The 20,745-nt window shown below is 35.3% G+C and overlaps 2 protein-coding genes and 1 pseudogene across 3 annotated transcripts; 1 reads left to right on the top strand and 2 right to left on the bottom strand.

Annotated features, from left to right (window-relative positions):
- Nucleotides 1-5,028: 5,028 nt before the first annotated feature.
- Nucleotides 5,029-7,321, top strand: LOC18049832 (mitogen-activated protein kinase kinase kinase 7). Its single transcript, XM_006444822.2, has 2 exons — nucleotides 5,029-6,931; nucleotides 7,156-7,321. Exons 1-2 carry the CDS (start codon nucleotides 5,029-5,031, stop codon nucleotides 7,302-7,304), a joined length of 2,052 nt encoding a protein of 683 aa, XP_006444885.1. The 3' UTR covers nucleotides 7,305-7,321.
- A 1,541-nt stretch (nucleotides 7,322-8,862) lies between these two features.
- On the bottom strand, nucleotides 8,863-10,216 carry LOC112100024 (annotated as a pseudogene).
- Nucleotides 10,217-12,580: 2,364 nt separating this feature from the next.
- Nucleotides 12,581-18,073, bottom strand: LOC18049831 (mitochondrial adenine nucleotide transporter ADNT1). Of its 2 annotated transcripts, XR_002906422.1 has the most exons (9): nucleotides 17,658-18,073; nucleotides 16,946-16,994; nucleotides 16,659-16,822; nucleotides 16,087-16,124; nucleotides 15,432-15,544; nucleotides 15,079-15,192; nucleotides 14,077-14,421; nucleotides 13,829-13,979; nucleotides 12,581-12,953 (listed from the first exon to the last, which is right to left on the bottom strand). XR_002906422.1 is itself a non-coding variant. In XM_006444820.2 (8 exons), the coding sequence occupies exons 1-8, from the start codon at nucleotides 17,813-17,815 to the stop codon at nucleotides 13,896-13,898; spliced, it is 1,065 nt and encodes a 354-aa protein (XP_006444883.1). In that variant the 5' UTR covers nucleotides 17,816-18,073; the 3' UTR covers nucleotides 13,639-13,895. The 2 variants fall into 2 exon arrangements, 1 of the variants encoding a protein (XP_006444883.1); XM_006444820.2 differs by lacking the exon at nucleotides 12,581-12,953 and having other exon boundaries at nucleotides 13,639-13,979.
- Nucleotides 18,074-20,745: the final 2,672 nt, after the last annotated feature.

The raw sequence follows: 20,745 nt of genomic DNA, 5'->3' as shown, positions 1-20,745 counted from the left end.
ACAAACTACAAATTAGATAATTAAATTAAGGTAAGAACTTTCAACTAGCTAAGGCCACAGGAAAGCTCCCATGGCAAACTTTCTCTTCTGTTCAACATTTCCAGTGACTGGCAGGCCATATTCTTTGAGCACGCATTCGAGCTTCCATTCGGGCATGGACTCATAGTCAGCTCTGGTGAATCGTGGATAATGTAATGGCATCTGGAAATGGCCACACCGCTCTCTCGAGTGCTGCTGCCCGTTTGGCCCAAAGTTTGCCACCGGCTCCATTCCTCCTCCTGATCTACTCATCTTTTACTTCTTCCCTTAATATACACCTTTTCTTAATTATATATCATTCGCGCTATCTAGCTTTCCTTGTAGTTTCGGTTCAACAGCTTGCTGCCTTTTATAGAGGCTTTAAAATAATGTGGCCTAAGTATATATTGTTGTAAGGTATAGCTAGCAAATACGAAGAAAACAAAGCTTTCCAATGATCGTATGAAATTTGACACTCCGAAATAGCCCTTAAATTACCGAATTGACCTTAGAAGGAGAGAATTTATACATAAAAATAGTGTGTGTGTGTGTGTGTGTGTGGACACAAAATAGAACAATTATTTAGTTCATAATCACTTTGAATTTAAATTGCTGAGGCATATTATCAGTTTACAGGAGCATATCTATCCATGATCAAGGACAACTCAAAAGTTTCGTAGATTGAAAAGTTAATTAACTTAGTTAATTCTTAAAGCAGATCTTATTCATAGAGTACTAATCAATACAATTGTCATCTGGTATAAAATTGTAGATATCTGCGCCTAAGAAATATTTTCTAATTAGCATATAAACAACATAAACTTTCAATAACCTTAAGCTAATACCAGCCACACATTCCAGCAAACTGGTCCTAACTCTAGTACATGCTAAATTAATGAGGTAGGGTAGGAACTCCTAACCGATTTGTGTGAATATGAATAGATGATGACCATTCAAAATTAAAAGGGCCAAAAAAAAAAAAAGTTCAATATATTAATAAGGATTTTGCTATGTTACATTTCATGCAACATATACATCCTACAAGAACCACACAACTATATGGGTTCCACAATTTGTGTGGTTCTTGTGGGTTCATGTAACATAGGAACTCCCTATTAATAATAAGTGTAATTACTGGACTTACCTTACCGAACCCTCTTCCAATCAGGGCCCCTGGACTGCATTAGAATGAATAAGCTCAGCTGCTACCAGAGCTCAGATCTTTCAAGTGGTGGGACTGTCACTGTCAATGGCTACAAACCACAAATGAAAATTTCCTATTACACTTCATTTTTAATTTATAATGATATCAGAATAACGGGCACGATACTCTGCATGCACTACTCTAAACGCAACAGTTAATTAATTGCTATGAACTGTTCGGTGAGTGAAAGCGATGGCCGGCTTTCCCTTGACCAATTAAAACCAGGTTTAAGATTTAGAGTCGTAACCCGGATAGAACTAATTTGTTGTGTTCACTGAATGCACCCAAGGCCAAGGGCGCGCGCACTGTGCTCTTCAGATGAATGGGACATGGCAAGCGTGTGAAATTATTCATGCATATTGCATTAATTGTTACGGTAACCGTTTACGTTATTGGTATGTTTGGGACAACTGCGGTGTCATAATGTAGAATATAAAGAGGTAGAATCAAAATATAATCAAAAATAGTTCCAATCAAAATAATTGACTATAGAAAAATTTAGAATTTCACGAAAGTAATTAAGTTTACTGAATTTGCAATTTAATATTTGGGTAATTTCTCTTAGATAATAATATATTAATATGGTGGTTTCTTTTGTTTTAATTTTTTTTTTTGGGGAAAAAAGGTGGTTAAAAATAAGAAAAAAAATGACTCCAGAGAGGAATGCAGACCACACAGATAGTGACACTGACTTATTTGCAGTTTTGGATCATTGCTGCCGGTGGGTGCCTGCAACAACAGGCAACAAACGGCAGAGACTCCTGTATAAATTAATGTATTAACCAGATTTCGTTGTTTCCACAATCATTCGCCTGCTTTTCATATACTTCTGTCTATGCCCAGGCTACGTAATCATTCTGTCCAAGGCCTCATCAGTCATGCCCTCGTTCCAAATGCTTACTTTAGTTTGTTCTTAATTAAACGCACTGTTTTGAAAATTTCGGTCTACTTTTTGCAATTCAAATTAATTAATCACAGACCACTCGGCCTTTGACATTGGAGGGCAAGAGTTCAAACTTCAAACTCCCGCGATCATTCTTTAATTATATTGTTGGGAAATTATCATTTGTATACCATATATTTACTCTACTATCAAAATTACTCAAACACTTTGAGGGTGTATCAATCGTCCACCCTAAATTTATAAAAGCTATCTGCCGACCATCAAACCGTTAGCTGCCGTTTGAAAGTTAAATTAAAGCAAAGAAAAATTATCACTTGTATATCCTTAAATTCTTTTATTATCACTTGTATATCTTTAAATTATCACTTATATCATATGAAAAGATTAAATTACCCTTTTGATGTCATTTTATTTAAACGGCAATTAACGATTTGGTGGATGGCAAATACATTTTGTCAACTTAGAGTGAACGATTGATACACCCTCAAAGTGTTGTAGTATTTTTTATAACGGAATAAATTAAGGGTATACGAATGATAATTTCCCTATAATGTATAATTGAGTGAATATAGTCTTCTTATTTACCAAGTGTGAGTGAAGTATATATCCTTGGAATATTAGTGAGAGTTAAAAATTTGGGCAGAATTTCATAAGAATTTATATAAACTACTCCTAGTAATAGTCTAATTTGTAAATATCAGTTACAATCTCATGTAATATAAGTTGTAGTTTGGGCAATAGTCTCATGTATAAAAAAAAATGAATTTATCCTAGTTTCTATAATTTTTCCCCCTTTGAGATTTGTAGGATCTTGAAAGTAATTTTGTAACATTAGTGCAATTTGCAAAAAGAGAACAAGAAATGTAAAACAATAAACATGATAATATTAGTGTATGTTTGAATTGTTTTCTTAATTTTAAATGCGTTACAAAAATATACGTCAATAACGAATGAGAAAAAATCAATCATCCACTTATTGTCTTCTCTAATTTCAGAAAAAAAAAATCAAGAATTTTGAAATTGTTCAATAGTCCACCAGAAATTACAAATTGCATAAGTCTCATGGGTGTAAGAGAAATTTGGTAAAATGATCCTTGAAGTTTAGCTCAACAATGAGTGAAAATTTAATACTTTTTGCAATCATTGGATAGAATTTGATTTTTTTTTTGCAAACATCAGTATGTTAAATATTTAAATTGCCTTTATGATATCATTAAAAAGTTATGAAATCTATGCAATAAAATAGAAAGGAGTACACTTTGTAAGCAATGGCTAGGCTGCAATTATTATTATTTTTTTAAATCTTGTTAAATTTAGAGGAAACAATGGTGGTAATTTTCCAAAATTAACTTTTTTTCTTAGAATTAAATTATACATATAGATAAGGGTGGTGATATTACTACCTCGTACTTTTTGTAAACCCAATCCTTTTCTAGAAAATAATTATAAAAAATCCACAAAATTTTCGCAAATTTTAGGAAAATTTTAGAGAATTAATTAATTAAATCTATCTTAATTTATTTTTTCCGGCTCAGATTTTTATTACCAAGACTACTTTAATCTAAGTTTAATTTGACTAGTAAAAGTAGTAAAAATTTACTTTAACTTTTTTTTTTAATTTTTATAAATGAAATTCATTGTTTCTAAATGGTATATCAACTCTACTTTATTATGGTGCATGATTATTAGTCTTTAATTAAACTAAAATATTGTGTTCATGGTATAAAACTCATAAAAATCATCGGACTGTCAAATATATGTTATTTACATGTAGGGTACTAAAAATTATTAGATTTCATTAAATAAATTAGATTATAGGTAAAAATTATTAGATTTCATTAAATAAATTAGATTATAGATCACAAAATTAAAATACATAGGCAATTAAATGCAAGAACACATATTTATTGGGGTAATTTAGTCATTTAACGTCTTGAAATAATCAAATAAAATTTTTGTTAAAAAAAATTAATGGTCGAAGAAACATAAGTAAGAAAAAAATTATAAAAAGAATTTAATTGATTAATTATACAAAATTTTTGGTTAATTTGTATATATTTAAAATGATGTGAATTTATTGTAAAGGTTTCTTATTCGCGGACTGAGTTCACACAAATAATAGAATAGAAATATCCCTACCTACAGATAATAGATTCGTAACTATTTTTATTTTCATATTTTTCTATTTATGACCTTTGTAAATGATAATACAGGGAAAAATAGTCCGGTACCGGTAGTCGATGAATAATTTTTTAACGCGTAGACTGTTAATAGTCCAAAGGCGCGTGGAATCAAAATTTAGTTAAAAGGTAATGGCAAATCAAACAACAACATCGAAACTCGCGGGAACATTTTGACAACCAAACCAAACCGAACTATTGTTTTAACCAAAACAAGCCGGAAAAGTCTTGGCTCATACACTCTGGACGAAAAAATTCCCCAGAACTCGGACATTATCAAGGCCAATTTTCCCCAGAAAACTTTCAATCTCATTTAAAAAAAATTAAACCAGAATCTCTTACTGGTCATTTTTACCCCCCCCCCCCTCTTGCCTGCTTATTTTGTGTTTGATTATACAGTAACCTATCTAATTGGGGATTGCCAAGTAATTGGAGTTCGATATCCTGTTTTTAGATTGTTGTTAATTGTGACTGAGTTTTTAGATTGTTGTTAATTGTGACTGACACATAGCAAAAATCTTCAGGAATTGTCATTTTTGTGTTTGAACCAATTTTGATTCTTTCTGACACAAAAGAATCCCACTGGGCCATTTTTCTCTGGTAAGAAATATCAAACTTAGTTTGGCCATCTTGTTCCGCTCCATATTGCAATAATGCATATATTGCGTCATGCCAAATTTCATCAATTTGATTGATTTCATTTACACACAGCTTGATTTGGAATGGAGCAATTTGGACGAATTGGAGAGGTCATGGGAAGTATGAAGGCGCTAATGGTATTCAGAGACAGTATACAAATAAATCAAAGGCAATGCTGTTTGTTGCTAGACATTTTCAGTTTTGCGTATGATTCAATAGCGGAAGAGATGAGACAAAACCTGAGATTCGAAGAGAGACGCGCGAAATGGAAAATTCTTGAACAACCATTGAAAGAGCTCTTCAGGATATTTAAAGAAGGAGAAAATTACATTAAACAGTGCTTGGAAATTAGGGACTGGTGGGCTAAAGCCATTACCCTTTATCAGAACACGGACTGTGTTGAGTTTTACATCCATAATTTACTTAGTTGCATTCCGATCTTGATCGAAGCAATAGAGACGGCAGCAGAATTCTCTGGATGGGATCCTGATCAGATGCACAAGAAGAAACTTGTACACTCCGGCAAGTATAAAAAAGAATGGAAGGACCACAAACTTTTCCAATGGAGATACGGGAAGCAGTATCTTATTACCCCAGATTTTTGCTATAGGATAGACACCGTATGGAAAGAAGATAGGTGGATCCTTTTCAACAAAATCCAGCAAAAGAAAATATCAGGTTCAACTAAGCAAGAGCAGGGACTCATAGATGTCCTTTTCAAAAACTTGGATGGTTCAGGATCTTTGAGTGGGAAACTCTTACCAAGTAGAATCCTAATTAAGTCTGAGGATTACCAGGTGCGGCGAAGATTAGGGAGTGGGAGTCAATACAAGGAGATCCTGTGGTTGGGTGAAAGTTTTGCTTTGAGACACTTTTTTGGGGACATTGAACCCTTAGTTCCTGAGATTTCTTCTCTATTATCTCTTTCCCACCCGAATATCATGCATTTCCTGTGCGGGTTTACCGATGAGGAAAAGAAAGAGTGTTTTCTGATTATGGAACTAATGAGTAGAGACCTTTGCAGCTACATCAAAGAGATTTGTTGCCCAAGAAAGAGAATTCCATTTTCTCTTCCGGTTGCTGTTGATCTTATGCTTCAAATTGCTAGAGGAATGGAGTATCTCCACTCAAAGAAAATCTATCATGGTAATCTAAATCCTTCTAACATCCTCCTTAAACCCAGAGGTGCCTCAACAGAAGGGTACCTGCATGCAAAGATTTCAGGATTTGGCCTGTCTTCGGTGAAAAACTTTGGCCCAAAAAGTCCATCTCAGAGTGGGACTACCCATCCATTTATATGGCATGCTCCAGAAGTTCTAGAAGAGAATGAGCAGACAGAAAGTGCATCAAATTCAAAGTACAGCGAAAAGTCTGATGTTTACAGTTTTGGAATGATCTGCTTTGAGATTCTCACGGGGAAAGTTCCATTTGAAGATGCTCACCTTCAAGGAGACAAAATGAGTCGAAACATTAGGGCAGGAGAGAGGCCATTGTTCCCATTTCATTCACCAAAGTATGTGACAAATTTGACAAAGAGATGTTGGCACGCTGACCCAAATCAACGGCCAAGCTTCTCATCCATCTGTAGAATTCTTCGCTATATAAAACGGTTCATTATGATGAACCCTCATTATAATAGCCAGCCAGACCCGCCAATGCCTTTGGTAGATTATAGCGACATTGAGTCAAGGCTTTTGAGAAAATTCCCTTCTTGGGAGACTCACAATGTTTTGCCAATATCAGAGATCCCCTTTCAAATGTTTGTTTATAGAGTTGTGGAGAAAGAGAAAATAAGTTCAAGCCCTAAAGACACATCAGACTCAGGAAGTGATAAAGCTTCTGTAAGTGGGGACGAAAATATGACCACACCAGAGGATCCATCTCCACCTGTGACTGAAAGAAAGTTTTTACCTTCACCCGAAGCTGTGAACAAGAAACTCTCCGGTGTCAAGAAACTGTCAGAATCGAAAGTTATTAAACAAACAGGTAACAATTTTCATGAAACAATAATATAGATTTTTGTTACTAGAAATCAATGCTATTAAAACAGCAGATGTAGCAAGCTCTGAAAGGCTTTTCTAGAAGCTGAATTAGAAAATTTTAAATTTTAAGTTGCACCCAAGAGCATCCTAATTTCTGGTGTAATACTGAAGGTATGATGGATAACTGACAAGATATTGGACTAACATCCGTTGGGTTTGTTTTTAAAGGGACACCAAAAGGGCGAGCTGTAAGACCTCCGCAACTAATTCCTTGCGGTCGTAGTTTAAGAATGAGCTCAGAAGGGCAGCTAATGGCGATGAGTCCAAGAATACAGAGAACATCCTCTGGCCATGTGTCGGATTCTGAGCTCTCCTAGACCTAAAAGTACCAGATCCCCTCAATACACAGTGAAGCTTTTATCTCTCTCTCGAAGACTAAGTGGATATGACGATCATTGGCTATAATCTAAATTAGCCAACCATGCATTGGTTGAAGACTTGGGCGGACTGAGTTCTCGTGGTGCTCCTTATTCATGTATAATTAGTTATTTCTGCTCAACATGCATAATGTTTATAGTATGAAAGATTCAAATTTTCAGCAACGCAGTTGAAGAAGCGTAGGAAACATTCGACAAAATTATGAAAGGCGTTCTTTTCAAGGTCAGTTGGTTAATTTCAGTTTTCTTGCTTCATTGATAATTGCAAAACTGTCAGATTCAATAGATTGTGAAGTTTACTTCAAACTTTTTGCCATAGCAACGCACCCTTCTACTTGTCTTAATATCTCTTTTCTTAAGTGATAGACACAAGATTCCCTTGAGCTTTCTGTTGTTTGAAGAATTTTATTGTATCAGCTTTGCTGCATTGATGATTGTTGCAGTATGATTTTCATTAACGGTTTATTTATAAGCAGTGGAGTTTGACTGATCATCATTGTAAAATAATAATAATAATGTTGTGTTAGAAAACGAATTAGCACAGTAAAAATTGCTGGGGATTTTGCACTAACAATGAACAAAAATTTTAAAAAAAAAAATTGTTCTGCAAAAAGTATAAAACTACACTTATTACATCAAAATTTAGCATACCTCAACCATTTTTAAGGTACAGTTTTAAGCAGCAACCACATTCTATATTCAGCTTTTCTTGAATTTTTGAATTCCCTAAATTCATTTCATTTTTCTGTTCCAATATTTTAGTACCAAATTTGCCCCTCCTCCTCTCGTGATCTGGCCATAGCCTGATCTTGGTAAGGAAATCATGGTTCCTTTTGAATCATTTCCCGAATGAAAAGAAGAGTCCACTAAACATTTGAAATTCTAATCACAAGTTTTCTAGAAACAAGAAAATTGTCTGGATATCGGTCTGCTGACAAACTATTTTCTCATACAGAATGTGTGGCAATACAAAGTTCTTGATATCACCGAGCATCCGTCGTCCAACTTTCAAGCATGTTTATGATCAATATGATGAACTTGTCTAAATGAGATGGGACAATGAATCAGAAGATAACAAGATCTTCAATAACTGGACCTCCAACACTTGGAGGCAGTGTCGCCCATAGCCCAAGTTCTACCAACAGCATTCAAGTTCTAGCCAGCTTCATTTGGGTTTTACTATTAAAGGGTTCAGCTGGTGTACTCGAATAGAAGAATATGTTGCTGGCGTATACCAGAAATTAGAGAGGTTCAGCTTCATTTGTGTTTCAAAATCTCTATTCTCATTCAAGACATTTCACTGCATTAAAATAGTAGCTAGAGTTCAATTCTCTCTCTCTCTCTCTTTTTTTTTTCGAGTGTTCAACATGACGGGGTACCTTGTTTCAAATCGCTTTCTGCTACCAAAAAGTAAAAACATATCTACTTGGTAGTGGCAAGCAAATAAACACCGCTCAAGGAATAGAACTGAACACGAAGACACGAACCGAAACGACATTCACTGCCCCATTTGCAATAATTTTATACTTCCACTTGAACTGGTAGCGGCAACCATGTTTGACCTTTGTCTCCAACAAACACTCGAAACAAACTGTCCATTATCATCACCAATCCCGTATCTAAAATTAGGATCAATGGATCCAAATTTGTGAGAAGTGATTGGCATCGGCAGAGATCTATAATAACGGTCAACCTAAGAAGTAAGAAAACAAAGTAGATGAAACTGGTTGGAACTTATTTGTAAGGCTACTTAAAGATATAAACAAATACTGTTTTAGAACAGAAAAAGTGTCGAATACCACACATCTTCCATATAACTCCCGAAGATGACAAATCAATGGGTGTGTATATGTTCAAGTAGAATATAATAAACCATCATTATATTCTCAATCAAGCTTTTAATAGACAATCAGAAATCATAAGAATGACCTTGCAATATAAATCTTCAAATTTGTAACTGAAAAAATTTGCCTCATTAGATTCTGAACCGCAAGCTATATATCCATCCAAAACAGATAAACCCATAAAATTCGGAGGAAGCAAACTAAAGAATAAGAAACTATACGTGTAAATATGCAAATTAAATACATTCTGAAATGTTTCATCAAATCTAGAGCAGGCCGCAGGGTAACAAACCTTTTCATTAGTGTGACCCCTAAAAGTTAAACTGCAAGCGCCAAAGGACAGCCCAGCTGGGCTGGTTTTTTTTTACTAGGGTTTCCGTTCCCAAAAATTTTACTTAATAGACGTTTGATATAACTTATTTAATGGATATAAGTACTATCTAATTTTATAAACTCTTATCATAATTTTTTTTTTTTGTTTAGTTGTTTATCTAATGGAGTCTTTTAAGTTCAGATAAGTTATTTTGTCTCTATTAATAAAAGCTCAAATTTTGAGATTTTAAGAGTAGAGATTAAATTTTTTTTAAATGTTAAAATATGTAGAATATTCTCTATTTATTTAACAATCTTATTTTATTTTTTTCATAACATAATTTTAAAAAACTTGCCTATTAAAGTAATTTTATAAATTTTTTATAAAAGTTCTTATTGATAATCAAACAACTAAAATTTTTGTAGTAAAAACTCTATTTATAAAATCTCTATTTAAATATTTGAAAAACTGTAACAAACGGAGTCTTAATAAACAGCTTTCTCATGTTCAGCTAATTTGCACCTAGGAATCCATGTACGTATATAATAACAGTAGAGCTTGTAATCAATAGATCCAAAAGCCAATAAATGAGTAAATAAAGCAGAGAACTGGACACAGCAGACATTAGCATTTAGCAGGATTTTCGATAGTGACAGTAGAATTTTTCTGCATGAGTTATAAATAGTCGGTTCCATATTTCTTTTAATCACTTCCAATGAAAGAGTGCGGAGGAAAAAAATGGTAAGAGGAAGCATGTCTCATTTATGCGTTCACAGAACAGTCATCACTTCCACTCGCAAACCTGGTCTCAACATATTCCTGTCTTGGGACATACAATATCCACGCAAAGCCTTATATCAAGACCCACTAGCTAACTGATGTAGACGTTGCCACTGGCCCTGGCTAGAGATATTTATTACTATTTGGTCTGCTAACTAAACCTGAATTCACTCCCCTAAAATTTCCTAGGATTAACTCTTCGACGACTAAGCCAGTGTCGTTCACAGAACAAGGTGGTTCGGATGCTACCAGAGAAGTTACACATCTATGTGAATACCCAGCTTCAATTGCATTGGTGTAACTATGAAGCTAGCTCTCCGGCCAATCACTCCTTAGAGGTGGTGCACACGTTAATATTGGTGAATATTCCAACATGTTGTGACCCTCTGGTCTTCCTGGAAGAAATATAATAAAAACCGAAACTTCAATAGTTTTTTTTATTTTATAAAATGAAATAGCACAATATTTTAAACACCGTAACAGAAATTCAAATTCAAAGCCAAAACGATTTCCATCGAATGAAGCACCCAATGCAAGAATATCAAAATGACAAGTGAAATAATGGAAAGAAAGGAGAGGCCACAAACTTGCCAGAAATGGAGGGGGAGAAAGAAAAAAAATTCTTTCATTTCATACACCAATCACCAACCAGCATTGTAGCAAATAGTATTTGAAAGGACTTTTCAGTATCTCATAGATATGTTTTTATTTCTTCTAGTGATGCTCAAATTACTCGGTTTGTTGCTTCGCTCAGAGCATCAAGGCTCGGAACGTCCACAAGATCCGCCGAAAAGCAGAAAAAGTGAAGCCAATATTATTTCCAGCGAATCAAATAATTGTCCGCATGGATTTGAAGGACGTTCAGGGAAATAACATCAAGGTCCCTGTATTTATACGGATAAACTGTGCTCTGGTTAAGAAACAATAGAACCTACGGATTCAGATGTTATGCACCAACGGAATTTTGATTATTCTTTTGTAAATAAATAGCGCCCAGTTTGAGCAAGTAAAAGCGGCGTTCCTTCCGTTGAGTAATGCTGGTTGGCGCAACCAGCCAACAGGAAGATGGTAACGCTAACCCATTAACGTAATTATTTAATCAAACGACAAAGAGTCGTGACACGTGGAGCCCACGGATGACATGATTGGGCAGTGATTGTCACCTTCGAGTATTAATGTAGGGAGACCAGTATTAACAAATTCCCTCATTCAATTCAGAGATTGAAAAAATAACAAATGAATGGGGACTTAAAAATTTTATATGAAATACTTCTTTTTTTTTCTCTCTCTCTGCATGGGTCTATCGATTACCAGTGAGTTGATTCAATAAGAAAAACATAAATGTTACAAGTGAAAAATTTAAAAATTTTCAAATAAATGTTTTACACTTTCCTTACGTGTATAGTCTTAAACAAGCCACAAAAGTTCATTTTTGAGTCTCGCATGACCTACGCATAAAAATTAATAAAATTGGCAAAGATGAAACAATAATTAAAATAGCGAAGTCATGCACTTCAATAAGTCATAACATAAAACCTATAATAATAATAATAATAATAATAATAATAATTAGGGGGCATGGCATAGATATACATAAAAATTGGTAAATTTTAAACTCATTTATTTTTTTCTCAAGTGACATCACAATTGATTTCACTTGGTGATGGGTTGTTCATATATGAGTTAAAAATTTTCAGAAACTCCAGTCTCAAATGAATAAACGTCGTGTGTTTTGATGAAATATATTGCAATGTACAAGACAATGTTGTTTCATGACACCCCAAATGTTTTATTTCGCAAAAGATTGCTTATAAGAAAGCATTACTTTATTTTCAACATTAAAAAGGAAAGTGACCCAAGAACGTGTGAATCCTTATTTCATTGTGATATTGTTACCCATATGCGTTAGGATATAATTATTATGTAATACTTTCCTATTGTTATTGAGATAGATTAAGTATATCATTACAATTTGTGCCGCACAAAGTTCCAAATGAACACTAATTTGTCAACCGCTTGGCACTAAAGTCTGAAAGGTCCTGAGCTATTGGTTAAAAATACAATCCTTGAAGTAATGCTTGCTTTAAGGCGAGCCACAGATAAATTAAGGGTAGCGGCGAACAAATTCACGGCACGATTTGATGTACACCGAAGTTTTCAGCTCCATTGACTCTCCCCTTCCCTCTGGCCTTACAGCCCAAAAAAGCCCATTGAGAGCCGCTGTCGACTTGGCCGCTGTAGATTTTTAGGCCTCTGTAGAAAGTTTGCCTGCAACCTACCGAGGTTTTGTAATCCGATCACTTTGGTTCATTCAATTAATTCCGGAGTTACGGTGCTCACTTTTCATCGCTATTTGCGTCTGAGTGAATTTTGCCAATGCGTTTCAGGTTTTAGCACCTTGATCTCCCGATTGGAGAAGAAAAAGATCTCCTCTACAACACAGGTAGGTCAGAAAATGGCAGATGATTTTACAGAATCACATAGTAAAATAGAACAGATGCTGGAAGATGAAAAAGGCGGCCATTCAGTGCAAAAAGATTCAACTTTTCTACTTGAAATGAATCTCCTTACTGTGCTCCTTTCATCGCTCTCTACACCCGGTGACGATTGCCTGAATTTTGACGGGGAGTTTAGAAAAGGCAACCAAGACACCTGCGAATCAAGAATTCAAAACAGAAAAAGGGAACTGAACCAAGTCAAACTGGGGAGACGACCATCTGAAAGATTTCAGCCCATCAAAGATTGGAGGTTCATTGCAAAACTTAAACATATTTCAACTTTTCCCAATATCATCAAAATTTAACTGAGAGCCTTTTCTTTTTTTTGGGGGGGGGCAGGCATTGCAGAAGAATGTAGAGAAGAAAAATAATAGGGTCAACAGAGGGCAGACAAATCAGAGCAATCAATTATGGCTAGCTATCAAAGGAAGAGCGAGCATATTACTATATGAAATAAAATTGTACATTGACACCATTCTCTTATTATTATGATATGTTTTGGGAATTTGGTATACATTTCACTATCCTTTATATTAAATATGCCAAGTACACCAACAGCAATGATAAGCACAATGTAGCAAGCAGTCAAAATATTTGTCTTCACTTTTCTGGATAAAATAAAACCTGCTTGATCTGGAAATGATCACAGGATTATATGCCCAATGGTTGGTGCAAATATATAATCCCAAAATCAAGTGCAGAGCTTCAATATTAATTATTAACAAACTGCATCACTCATTCGCATCCAATTATTTAAATGATATATTCATAGTGCAATAACATGCAGTGCATGAGAGAGATAGATCAAGTAAAATCAATTACTAGGAAGGACTCAAAAATTTGCTTATTTTCTGCTTTGTTCCTTCTGCATAACTTATTGACACGGCACATGAATAGGAAGTTGAAAGGTACAGAATGTTCCCAGGGAAACATAGATGGGAAACAAAAGAAAGCGAATTATAAACACAAGCTCAAACGTGTATCTAGACTTGACCTTAGAAAGACAAAAGGCAAGAATGCCTACTTTACCTTTTCCCTAACCCCTTCCCTACAAAAATAACACCTCTGTCCAACAAATGTCAAAGTTCCACAAACTTCAGTCTGATATTCTAATTTCAACTCCTAAAATGTCCTTCACCACCTCATAAGTCACAAATGCTAGTGATATGGATGGAACAACCTGAACACATAAAAGAGCACTAACATGAAAACATGTTCACGGATTCAAGCTTTTAAATTCACTAAAACTAAACAAGTGAAAACAGAATCAGACCAACCTTCACAGAATTGGGAACCAAGCCCTTGTATAATGCTCCAAACCCCTCGTGCCGGACAGTTTTTCGGAATGCATCAATCATGCCATTATATTCAAGAGGAGCTCTGTTTCTCCCATCACCAATGACCACAGAGGAAGCTTCTTTCCAACCCACCATCTGCATTCTTCGGCGTATAACATCAAGAGGGTAGGCAACAGTTTGGCCAACTGTTCCTGCAGCAGCTCCACACGCTAGTCTTGTCGTCACACTCAACTCAGAATCTTCAGCTAACCCAAGGGGCTTAGTTTTGATTAACCAAACTTTTAAAGATTCATACACAGCAAAGTTGAGACCCACGTAGGGGACCTGCAAACATAAAATGACAGATGATAAAGACTCACAAACGGAAAATAAAGGAAATTGCATAACAAAACAGAACCTTGATGTTAACAGTGTGATAAAAAGTAATTGTTATGCAGCATCAAGTGAAACCGGGACAAATCTGAACAGTGTGAAAAAGAGTTATTGTAATGCAGCATCAAGGGAAACCAGGACAAACGTGCTGACTCTTCCACTGCAGCACGTCTCTCTCAAAACCAGATCTTAAGAGTAAAGAGAAAATTCAGCTAGAGCACCAGAGCAATTTGGATCACTTACCAACTTTCTCTCCCTCCATTAGTTTCTTTGAAAATATGTAATCCAAGTTCACATTGCATTATCACAAGTTATTCAAATGTCCAAGTCTGGTTAATTGTTTTGCAAAGAGATATCAGGCAGAATTTGTGTAAGAAAATAAAACTAAAATCTTTTTCAAACTTGCCCATCTACAAAGGGTTGGTCACACCATAGCAATCCTATCAGCTCTAAAAGTAATCACAAATGCAAATTTTCTAAGAATAACAAATAGCCTGATGGCTATAAATAATCCTATTTCCTGATAACCAATTTTTTTTGGGAGGGAAAACAAGAAGAAGATCACACTGCTAAGATACACAACAAAAATTTAGGAAAGATAGTACTTACAACTCCAATTACTGAAGGAAACCAGCCCCTGTACAAAGCCCGTGGGCCTTCTTCCCGCAGCACAGTTGAAAGAGCATGGAAGATTCCCCTGTACCGGTATGGAGACTTTTCTGTCTGCAAAGATAAGACAAATGAAAAAATAATATAACTTCCTATGCGACAAGGTAGTAAATCATGTCCATTTTTGTTAGTCACAGACTTCATCTTCTTCATAATAAAAAGTACATACAAGTTCTTTCTATGTCTGCTTCAAGGCGAAAAAAGCAAAAAACATTCACAGAGAGAAGAAACTGGTTTCCCAAAAGCCTACTATAGTGATATAACCATTCATATCAAAGTTAAGAACAACATACCTGAACAGTTAGCCTCCCCCGTACCATATCCATGGGGTAAGTGGCAGACATGGCAATTATTCCAGCACATGCTCCAGCTCCAAGGCGTAAAAGAGGAGTGAGTTCAGCATCTTCTGCAGAATATAACAAAAACAAGGAAACTTACATGAACCCTGTATTCTTGAATATTAACATCTATGACTAGATTCAAGAAATGATCAGGTGCATAAGGACACTATTCCTCTCAGGTTATTGCACAACAGAGGACTTGAAATAATATGCATTACAGGAAAAGACTAGTATGGTGAAAACATAACCCATGGAATACGGTATGACTATCAATTTATATATATAATATATAATTAGTAGACACCATTTTCATTAAATTATCAAATCAGCAACATTAACAAGCATGGGAGAGGTGTAGGTGTGCGTGCAAGGATGAGAATAGGTATGTAACATTTGCCATTGACAATATCCCTCAGTAACTGAAAACAAGTAATCAATCCACCCTATTCCTCCATGAAGAAAATGAAAAAAAAAAAAAAAGAAGAAGAACAGTCAAGTGACGTTGTTCTTGGCATACTAGACAAAAAGCGACAAATTATTCTGAAAAGGGAAACGTATAATTCTTCCAAGCATCACAAATTATGAAAAAAGCAAAACGTTGACATACCATTTCCAGTGTGATGCTGATACAGATACAGTATTCCCCTGTTGATAAATAGTGATGACAAATCAGCAAGAAAAATAGTCATATACAAAACCTTATTTCAAAAGTTTTAGAAAGAAGTATAGAACTAATATAAATGTGGCAGGAGAAATGTACAATAAAATTCGCCCTCCCTCATACTGCATAAATGGAAGCATGATTATGATTCAAGAATACATTTTAAATGACTATTTTGTCATTCTCTCATGTTAGCAAAAGTTATAATCAATTAGAGAACAATAACATCAGATGGAAACTTGGATTGACCAAACGATTTCTTCCTTGCCTCCAATGCGTTAATGCAATATAAGAATTATGGATAGACTATAACTATAATTATGATAGAATTTCATAGTAGTTGTATCCAACTAAATCTTATAGTTGTCAAAAAGAAACATACAAAGGCAACAAAATCACCAACTAAAACTCTTAGTTTCTCCAATACTAAAGATGTTTCAACGACTTAAAACACAATTATGAGACTAATCTAGAATTAAACTAAATCAATGCAGCACTATGTTTCTGGAGAATCATACTTAGAAGCTTGCTCATAGCTGAAAAATTTGACAGCTGAGTTTGGAACAATACGTGCGCAATTGGTACCATTGCCTTTAAACAGTCCGCGAAATCCTTCAGTTCTCCATATATATTTCAAACCTTGAATCGTTCCATTATATTTTATACTGTGGGGATTCTGCACCTGCGTGTTACAGAATTTAAAGCACATGTGAATGAGTGCACTCGTCAGCATAACCATGAATACTCCAGCACGAAAGTTCTCAAGGGCATAATGTCAGCAGAACAAATAATTTACAGAGCCAACCTGTAGTAGTATTTTCAATCGTTCCAATGGAGCAACAGCAGTGCGAGATCTGCAAAAAGCAGTGGTCAGGTCAGTGAAAATTCAACATGGAAAAAAACTACAACAACAGAAAATTTAAAGGGTGCATATGCAAATATGCTAGTCAATTGATAATGTTAAAAGCAAATTGAAAACAAGTGATTCTTTCAGCAGTAAGCTATCTGTTCTAAAGCAATTTCAAAACCTTCATTGTGCATTCATGATTAGTGCATGGTGATAAACCTGCCTCTAAGAGAAACAGTGTTCACTTCTCAGTGCTTACTAAAAAAATGCATCAAAATTCATTTTATACATTTCAGAAAACTGACAAGATATTGAGGTTGAAATTTTCAAAATAGACAATTGAACTTTATGCTTATCAGAAACAATTTATAGAACAGAATGATTTCACATCACTATTGCAACAATTGAAAAGATCATTCCTTTAAGGTTGATTCTGATATTTGCTAGAAAGATTTATCTGTTCATCCTTCTAAACTCATTTCCATCCCCAGCACAAAAGAATCCAAGAATCAAAATTTCCCCCCTTTCTTTTAACATACAGTATTGATTGAATCACTCACTTTACAACATAATAATACAACTTTTCATTAATTTTCACGGAGATAATACAAATGAAATGTAAATAATAATAATAATAACAATAGTAAAGCAAGAAGAGAGAAAGACTCACACTGCGCCGGCAACTCCTCCAGCAACGAGAGATTTGCAAATACTGAGAACAGCATAGCTTGGGGCTTTGACGCCTTCTCCTGCAAGCTTGGCCTCTTCCGCCAGATTAACGATCTTCGACACCGCCGATTCGCTCGTCTTCACATCCTCCGAAGCCATCAATGATACCAAACCCTAGGCTACCAGAAAAAGACAGACAGCAAGCAGTCGTGTCCTTTCGCACTTTCAATTGATCGGTCGGGTGTCGGATCTCCGGCGATTATCGGGCGGCGATGATAATTTGCATCTGTTACTGACGAAGATTTTGTTGACGGCTTCCGAGGACTGAAAGTGGAGTGTCAACTTTTGTGACTCTGTGCGAGTGACGGCGTGCGCTCATTTGGACGTCATCATTTGTGTATCTATATAAGCGCTTTGATGGGCGTATCACACTCGCTTAAGTAGGCATCAACTTGGAACTCACCAATTATGACTGCCACGTGTAAGTTTGAGAGGTCATCGTACAAGTGTTGAGTCCATGACTGCTAGGACTCCAAAATAATTGTACCACGCACGTCAAGCGTGTGCTTGATCAGGGAATATGAATGTTATCAAAGGACTTGACTAGCTTACAGAATCTGTAAGCTACAGACTGCAGCATCAGCCGTTGGATGTGGTTGGATGTGGAGTGAGAAACTAAACAATAGAAAATCGGATGGTGGGATGACGGGAGATGTTTGTTACAGAATGTGTACCATAGACAGGTCCGTTATCAAAATGATAGATTTTCAAAATTTCAAGAGCAATATCCGCAGGATCGCGTGGTCTCGGCAGCAGCTGATCAGTTTTAGTTGGTGCCAGTTAGTGGTTTGTATTGTACGATTGACACCACCTAAAAATGGGGTCCCCAGGAAAAGGGATAACGCCAGTAAAGGGTAAGGTAAGCGCACCTGCCACCTGGGGACTTTTTTATGTTGCATGCATAAACGGAAACCTAGAGGGTTATTTCACGACGCCGTTAATTAGACATGGCAGATTTTAATTGGTTCTGAATCGCCACCAAACCTCGTCATTTTCTGAACGCTGGATTCCAGCACACCGATGGTGCAAAAATAAATTTTTGGTCCCTCGTGTTTGGCCAATATTTAAAATTTTTAAATAAATTATCGATATTATTAATGTATGACGAACACTTTTTTTTTTTTTTTAAAGTAATCGCGCACGGGATTCTGAAATTATTTTGGTCAAGTTTGATGTGCTCGAATCGTGTTCGTTCAAAATATTAGGGCCTCTTTTAATTTTTAATTTCACACGCCGTTGATCCACTCCTCCCCACCCCATGCCTGAACACAAATAACAAATTAACTAACTTCTCCACTAAAGTTGGTGTGAGAGACAATTATTCTCTTAACTTCTTTGTTTCTGATTTCTAGCTTCCCTTGTAGTTGTAAGAGCAAAACATATTGATCCATCCCCTGAAGATAAAACTGTAAGTTTTTTTTATCGAAGACTACTATGCGTAGTTTAATTAAAGACAGAATGGTTTATGAGCATGATGATTTTAAGTAACTCGTATCAAATGGCTAACCAACTAAGAAGTTTGAACTTAATGTTGGGCTGAGCTTAATTTTTTTTTACTAACATTTTGATATAAGAATGTATAGAAGAATTAACCGTATAATGCAATACATTCATACGTGATTGAAAATCATGAAAAGATGAGCACATTTAAATTTCAACTAATAAACGGTAGATATTTATTGAATTGAAACTGGGCTTAATTTCAACTAAAAAAGAAACTGGGCTTATTCTAACGCGTTTGTGTGCAGTATATGAACTTCCCTTTTAAAGGACCCTGTGGGCTTCGTTGGACCGAGACTAAAACTACTTTGGGCTTTACCAAAAGTGGCACTTTCAAACTTGAGCTCAAAATGATCGAAATAGACCAAGGTAAGCCCCTCTACGGTTTCAAAATTTAAGGGCCCAAAATACAAGCATCATAGAATATGAAGGCGTTAACTACTCAAGGGTAAAGAAGATAAGCAGTGATATTCGACCCCTTCATATTGTTTCACCAGTCCTTATTTTTTAATTTATCTCATTACCTTCCAAAATTATCCTTATTTAAAATATAAAATAAATTATTTTATTTTATTCTCCCTTATAATTATTTTATTTTATTTTATTTTTATTCTCCCTCCCCCCACCCCGGTTCTATCCGACATAACCATCGCCCCACCACCTATCTCCATCAACAACAAGTTCATCACTATCACTGCTTATCTTCTTCTCTATCAATCAATCAATAGAGTGCCTCCACCAACATATGATGAATTTTAGTATTGAGTTTTGTTAAATTTGATAAACTAGTGGTGGATTTTGTTGTTATTGATGATATCGGTTTTGATTTTCCTTTTTTTAGTTTAATTTCAAATAGGGATGTGATTAAAAGTTAATATTTGATTCAAATTGTGAATCAATTAAAAAAAATGAGGGAGAATAATCAATTAAAAAGTAGGGACCGGTAAGACAAATTAAGAAGATCAAGTATCATCGTTGTTACTTAATTGTTGTGAATTCACGTGAATATATAATCAAAAAAGCGTAAAACAAACTAAAAGCATTTGAATCTCTATAGTAGAAAATTCGCAAGCAAAACAGGTAAAGTGTTAGTTCACCTCAAATTTTACTCTCTTTAAATTTTATTTTGCGTGCTGAATAGATGTTTAGTTACTTTGTTAAGGCCCCTGATCGGCCATCGTGAATGGGTCAAAAGTATTCAATCAATTGTATCCGCCTCTTTATTGATCAAAAGAGATTAGTTGAATTATTTCTGAAATCTTGGTGTCAAAATTCATCATTAATATCCCCAGATTCTTTCGCTTGGGATCGAAACATCGCAATGCTACTACGCTTGCTACTGTGGGTTGTGATATGAGATATAGTGTGATTGGTTTCAATTTAATTAATCAATCTCCAAAATCACATCATATTTGTGCTTTTTATAGGATGCATGCATGATCATTAGCCAACGAGGTTGTATCTTGTCGACAATAAAGAAATGGATGCATGCACGTATCCTGTGCGAAGAGACGGCAGCAGCAATCTGC

This window comes from Citrus clementina, unplaced genomic scaffold (genome assembly GCF_000493195.1).
Source record: "Citrus clementina cultivar Clemenules unplaced genomic scaffold, Citrus_clementina_v1.0 scaffold_3, whole genome shotgun sequence".
Classification (NCBI taxonomy): Eukaryota; Viridiplantae; Streptophyta; class Magnoliopsida; order Sapindales; family Rutaceae; genus Citrus; species Citrus x clementina.
This window is presented reverse-complemented; position numbering and strand designations above follow the sequence as displayed.